This window comes from Bombina bombina, chromosome 1 (genome assembly GCF_027579735.1).
Source record: "Bombina bombina isolate aBomBom1 chromosome 1, aBomBom1.pri, whole genome shotgun sequence".
In the NCBI taxonomy this organism is placed as follows: Eukaryota; Metazoa; Chordata; class Amphibia; order Anura; family Bombinatoridae; genus Bombina; species Bombina bombina.
The window spans coordinates 1,202,285,032-1,202,291,945 of NC_069499.1; the positions used below are offsets into that span (position 1 = coordinate 1,202,285,032).

At 34.4% G+C, this 6,914-nt stretch overlaps 1 protein-coding gene across 1 annotated transcript; it reads right to left on the reverse strand.

Annotated features, from left to right (window-relative positions):
• Positions 1–738: 738 nt before the first annotated feature.
• On the reverse strand, positions 739–2,659 carry GNGT2 (G protein subunit gamma transducin 2). Its single transcript, XM_053694562.1, has 2 exons — positions 2,576–2,659; positions 739–864 (listed from the first exon to the last, which is right to left on the reverse strand). Exons 1-2 carry the CDS (start codon positions 2,657–2,659, stop codon positions 739–741), a joined length of 210 nt encoding a protein of 69 aa, XP_053550537.1.
• Between the last annotated feature and the right edge of the window lie 4,255 nt (positions 2,660–6,914).

The window sequence follows — 6,914 nt, forward strand, 5'->3', positions numbered from 1 at the left end:
TAGTGCAAGCAAACTACTAGATCTGCATCTTATGCTAGCAAGTTTGAAAAATACTTTGTAATTTGTCTGAACTTCTGTCTAGCCTAGAAATTAGCATATGAGCGTACCTAGGTTTAGCTTTCAACAAAGAATACAAAGAAAACAAAGCAAATTTGATGATAAAAGCAAATTGGAAAGTTGTTTAAAATTGCATGCCCTATCTGAATCATCAAAATTTTATTAACTTATTTAACTTTGGCATGTGCTGATTGGCTTTTCTACCACTACTGAAAATTTGTATATCTCAAATATTCATCACTAATTAGTTATCAGGATGAATAATGATAACCTAATCCAGATATCCCAGAATGGAAAATTTGAATGGTTCAAAATAAAATGTAATGTTTATGATAATATAATCAGCTGAAACTGTACTTGTTAGAAACTCCCAAACAGGTATTTTATTGGGAGGAAATGTATATAGTCATGGGGTTAAGTACTATGTAGGGTTGTTTTGTCAGTGTGCAGTAGTTGGAAGTTTGTAGTTTAAATGCCAACAATTCCTCCAACAATGTGCCTATTCCAAATTATACACCTCATGTGTGCAACTTCTTCTGTCTGCCGAGATACATATGACACAAACAAACGTATTGATTACAAAACATTTAATAACACCACAGTAAAGTCAGACATCTCATTTCTACTTGAGGGAATGGAAACTAATTTCCTAAATCTTGGTATGGAATGCATTGCCCTATGTCAGGATACAGAACAGCCCCCTTTCTCCTTAAATGGGTTTTTATCTTCAGGAACCCCTTTCAACAATGGATCATCCGTTGCTAATGACTCAACATATGATTTCATTTCTGATGCAGATTTGGAGACCTAGAACAAGAACAGTTATCTTTTAATTTATCAAAAAAATGTAAGACATGTAGGTAACAACACACACACACAAAAAAAAAATCAAAGATACAACAAATAAAATAAAAAACACTGCCACAAATTGTTGTAAATCATTTAACATACTTCACAAGTTACCAATGACTCTGTAAGGGAATGCCATGGTAATCTAAGTAATGTTTATGCTGTGTTGTACAGAGAGGTTACAGAGAACAATAGCAGATGTTATGCAATTGGTTGTATGCTACAAAATAATGTTTTGTGGTAAAAAAAAAATGTTTGTAGCTATCAGATTATTTATAATGAGAAATGTGGATCAGCAGTAAAAATTACATGAAGGAGTTATGTGATCAATAAGAAGAAATGCAGAATGAAATGAACAATGCAGGGTAAACAACACTTTAAGAAGGGGTTATAGGAAACAAAACAAAATGGTTTTACAGAGTGGGAATATATGACCCAAACATAAGAATGTAACCACTAATTATTGAAAAGATCAATAACATTCAATAGCAGGAATAACAAAAAGTGGTGATGAAAAACAGTGAAAGCAGCTACATATTTAAACTAGTAATAAGAAGTTATATAAAGGGATTGCACAATAAATAAAAGGTATTAAGTAGCATCTGTATAAAGCAATACAAACCCTTCACTGTATAGGGTTTGTTGGGTAACAGGTGGCTTAATACAAGAAGGGCTTATATGGAGCAATAGGAAGAGGTTACCGGATAGGTGAGGTGTGATATGCAGAGCTAGTAAGAGTTAAAAGGGTTTGGGGGAGACATAAAAACTGAAATTATTAGTATCCCTGATTATAAAATTAGTTTGTATGGATTTATAATGTGACAGGTTATATGGAGCTATATAAGTCTTATTTTATAAGGAGGGTTATACAGAGCTTAAAAAAGACTCTGATGTGGGTTATATGGAACAAATGTTGGAAATTTAGGGAAAGTGACAAGAAAGTTACAGAAAACGTTATATGTAACAATTGGGGAGGGAGATAAAGGTGAGGTTATATAGAGTCATATAAGGGGTTATAGAGAGATATATAGTTAACAATAAAAAGACAGGGTTAAACAGAGCAATAAGAGTAAATGGGAGAGGATACAGGGAAAGGCAATATGAAGTTATAGTGTGTTTTAATAAGAAGAATTCAAAAAAGGTTATATGGAAAAGATAATCGGAGCAAAGTTAAATTGTGAGCAGGTATTGCAGAGGAAAGGAAATTACATGATATATGTGTTATAGTGAGTGTTGCATTGTGGAATGGAGGGTTTAAGAAAGTAGGGTTTTTTGTTTTTTTTAGCAACAATGACAATTCTTAAGGGATTCTGGGTGAGGGGGTTTAAATATGAAAAGCATGAATAATTAGTAGAAAATAATGACACCCCATTAGTGTAGTTTTGGGACAACCTTTGTTAGCCCCCAATTTATAGAGTCTGAAGCCACCAATAGGCATATGTTAAAATATGTACGTAAAGAATGGTAATATGATGTAGCAGAATGAATCAGTGCAAGAGAGGGAGCTATCCTGAGTGTACACCAAGCTAGAGGAGAAATTATAATGCACGTTGTATAGAACATAATAGACGGTTGTATAGAGCAAGAAACATATGAAACAATTACAGTATATAGTAAACTTTGCAAGTTTGTATTTGAATTAATCTGTGCAACAAGCAAAACATATTACCAGTGTTCTCTCTGTTTTAACCTCCTTTTTTAGCTGTTCCACCTCCAGCTTTAGCAGATCCTTTTCTGTCATGTCCTGAGCCATCTGGCTGCAATATACAGCATAAGCTGTTTGTAGTGCAGTACTGAGATACTCTGCAAGAAGGTCTGAAAATGATTCCTAGCCTACAAGTAAATAGGATTTTCTAGCTCAAGTCCACCTTCAGTCATTCATTTCTGGCATGTTGATATTTGCAGGTAGTAATGAGATATGTTTCCCAAGGTGATCAGAGATGGTGTCAATAAGAATTTGAGGTCCTGCGTTGGAAGAGTTATGATGCTCTGCTAGAAGATTTGAGGTGTTCTGAATAAATATCTCTGCAGGAATAGCTGAAGTGATGTACAAGGCTAACCAGGATGATGTGCTTGAATATCTGAGTTTCTGTAGTGCAGTAACTGAGATTATGTGAAGGTGAAAATAAAATGTAGTGCAGGAGCTCCTCAGAACCTCTGTAGAATATCTTCACATGGTCTACAGACAGATTTGATTTCACACTGGAGTACTTGAAATGATGTTTAGATGGATGTTATCTTGCAGAAAGAAGTAAGATGATTTCAATGAGAGTGTAAGGTCTGAACTCTATCAGTCAGCCTTCATGTTTGATTCCTCCTGCCTCATCCCACTGTTCATTAAGTCACAGATGGAAGATTCCCCTCTAATCTTAATCTCATAAAGGGATTAAGGTCTGTCATGATTATTGAATGGCAGTGCACTGGGTATTTATTTATATACTCTAAGAAATGTGCTTGTGGTTATTGATTTATGTTTATATAGTAGGCACAAACAGAATGAATGTTTGTGCAAGTTAAAGGGATAGTATATACAGTATGCCTAATATAGACAAGACTGAAAATATCCACTAGACCCAGAATAATATAAGAATCTACAACAGAGGAGTAGGGAATTCATTATATTCCCCTTTATTTAATAATACAAAGACTTGTAACTTTATACCTGGTTGGTAAACCATAGTGATATGTTTCTACAATGGATAATGTTTTTGTTTTTAATTTTATTTATGTTTAAAAAAAGTATAGAGTGATTTGTCTGTATACATTACAGTTCTTTTGATGATGTGTAATGTTTTTTGTTGCTTTCACATTAAGAGACTTTGACCTAGTTTTCACGAATAGCAAATAGATTGCCTTTTTTTTAGCTAACATAAAGCATTTGTATATTAATATTATTTGTACTGTAGCCTACTACATTGCGCAATGTTTAGTAATACGTTTCCACACTGATTAAGATAGGCAGTGTGTGCTTTTACTCAAGTATGTACACATAATTTCCCTGTAGCTCTCCGTGCTAGAAAGATAATCAAAATGCTAAGGACAGTTGGTTAATAATCACTTGCTAATTACATTAAAAGGGTATGAAACCCTATTTTTTTTTCTTTCATGATTTAAATAGAACATGCAATTTTAAGCTTAGTAGCCGGGCCATTTTTGGTTCAGGATCAGAGTAGCACTTGCTGCTTGGTGGCTAAATGTATCCACCAATCAGCAAGCACTACCCAGGGTGCTGAACCAGCTGGAGGAAAGGCACTGAGGCGGAAGTCTCTCAGAGACTGTGTTGCATGCGTTGTCTATATCAGTAACTTGCGTATAACACAGGAGTAACAACGTGCAAATTGAAATGTGAGAAAAGCACTTTTTGGTTGGGCAGTATCAGCTCTTGAGAGCTGTGTGTGAACTCAGGTTCAGATATAAATTTCCCAAATTAAAACTAAAAATAAATATTACAGTTTTCCCACCACCTAAGGCTTTGCTTGAAAACCTCTGATCTAGACCAATAAGGCTCATGCTAAGAAAACAGCAGAGTAGGGGGGATAGCATTTTATGTTATGTGATTTGCTTTCTAAGACATATATTTAATTTCCTTTTGTCTGCAATACCTGCTTACAATTTAAATTTGCTTCAATTATCTTTTCCATATACCCTTTCTGAATTCTCCTTATTAAAACACACAATAACTTCAAATTTAGGGATGGGTGAATGTGTAATATTGAATTAGAATGGTAGAACAAATTTTATTGTCAAAATTCTATTTGGAAAAATAAAATATTATTAAGACTGAATATTCTTAAATACATAGCTAAACATTCGATTATTCAAGTGAATATTTTCTAATTTTCTTTAAAATTGAAAACAAACATTTGAAAAATGTTAGAATGTTAAATGAACATTCAAAATTTGATTTAAATGAATGTATCAACATTCGTTTTAAATTTAGAATGTTTTGAAACATTCGCCAATCCCTATTTCCTTTCCCTGTATCCCCTCCTATTGTTCTTGTATCCTCTCCCTTTTACTCCTCCTATTGCTCTCTATAACCCTCTCTATTTATTGTTAACTCTATATTTATTTATATCTCCTTATATGACTCTGTATAACCTCACCTTTATTTCCCTCCCATATTGTTACAAATAATATTTGCTGTAACTTTCTTGTTAATTCCCCTTAATCTCCTGCATTTGTGTGTGTACATAGGTATATACAGGCATGGCCAAAAATATTGGCACCCCTGCATTTCTGTCAGATAAGGCACCACTTTGGCCAGAAAATTGTTGCAATTACAAATGTTTAGGCATTCTTATGTTTATTTCTTTTGTTTTTTGTTTTTGTTTGCATGGGTATGACACAAAAAAGTGGAGAAAAAAAAGCCAAATCTCACACATTCCACGCAAAACTCCAAAAATGGACTGGACAAAATTATTGGCACCCTCAATTTAAAAATGTGTGCCGTGTTTTTAAATGATATCTCAATACAATCTAATAGTTTAAAAGCAAGTGGAGGACTCCACTATTTGACCTTCAGGTTAGAGCTATAGCCAGCAAGAGTTTTCAGTGCTCCCCCATAAACGTCTATTATTTCAAAAAGTATTTTGAAACTATAATATTTGAGTTTTTTTCAGTAACTAGCAGCTTTCACACCTTCAATACACAGGTGCTGGTACAAACTATTATGTGTGGGATTTAGTGCACCCACACTATCCGTCATTCAGAGGTTAGTGCACCCTAGACTAACTTGAACGTCAATATAATACTTTCAACGTATAATATGAGCACAGAAATAAAAATGCTCTTGATTTAAAGGGACAGTAAAGTCAAGATTAAACTTTCATGATTCAGATTGGACATGCAGTTTCGAACAACTTTCCAATTTACTTTTATCAACAAATTTGCTTTGTTCCCTTAGTATTCTTTGTTGAAGGCTAAACATAGGTAGGTTCATATGCTGATTTCTAAGCCCTTGACCTCTGGTTAATTAAATAAATGCCCCAAGATGCATGAATAAGAGCTTGTCTCGAAACGTTGCCTATATCATCATGTCTGTACATTAATAAAGAAGAATTTTAATCTTCAGTGCTGTGGACTATATGATTTTGAATAGTGGTTTCAATTTGTTAAAGGGACACTAAACCCAAATTTTTTCTTTCGTGATTCAGATAGAGCATGAAATTTTAAGCAACTTTCTAATTTACTCCTATTATCAAATTGTCTTTTTTCTCTTGGTATGTTTATTTGAAATGCAAGAATGTAAGTTTAGATCCTGGCCCATTTTTTGTGAACAACCTGGGTTGTTCTTGCTGATTGCTGGATAAATTCATCCACCAATAAAAAAGTGCTGTCCAGAGTTCTTTTTCAAATAAAGATAGCATGAGAATGAAGAAAATATATTAATAGGAGTAAATTAGAAAGTTGCTTAAAATTGCATGCTCTATCTGAATCAGGAAAGAAAAAATTTGGGTTCATTGTCCCTTTAAGCAGATTTTGTCGTGAGTTGGCAATCTTGATTTTGAATAAGGTCCTACAGGGAGTGCAGAATTATTAGGCAAATGAGTATTTTGACCACATCATCCTCTTTATGCATGTTGTCTTACTCCAAGCTGTATAGGCTCGAAAGCCTGCTACCAATTAAGCATATTAGGTGATGTGCATCTCTGTAATGAGAAGGGGTGTGGTCTAATGACATCAACACCCTATATCAGGTGTGCATAATTATTAGGCAACTTCCTTTCCTTTGGCAAAATGGGTCAAAAGAAGGACTTGACAGGCTCAGAAAAGTCAAAAATAGTGAGATATCTTGCAGAGGGATGCAGCACTCTTAAAATTGCAAAGCTTCTGAAGCGTGATCATCGAACAATCAAGCGTTTCATTCAAAATAGTCAACAGGGTTGCAAGAAGCGTGTGGAAAAACCAAGGCGCAAAATAACTGCCCATGAACTGAGAAAAGTCAAGCGTGCAGCTGCCAAGATGCCACTTGCAACCAGTTTGGCCATATTTCAGAGCTGCAACAT

Coding starts and splice junctions, on each gene's coding strand:
- GNGT2 (XM_053694562.1), bottom strand. CDS start 2,659: ATGGCTCAGGACATGACAGAAAAGGATCTGCTAAAGCTGGAGGTGGAA. Junction 865..2,575: donor TTAAAACAGAGAGAACACTG/GTAATATGTTTT, acceptor TTCTTGTTCTAG/GTCTCCAAATCTGCATCAGA.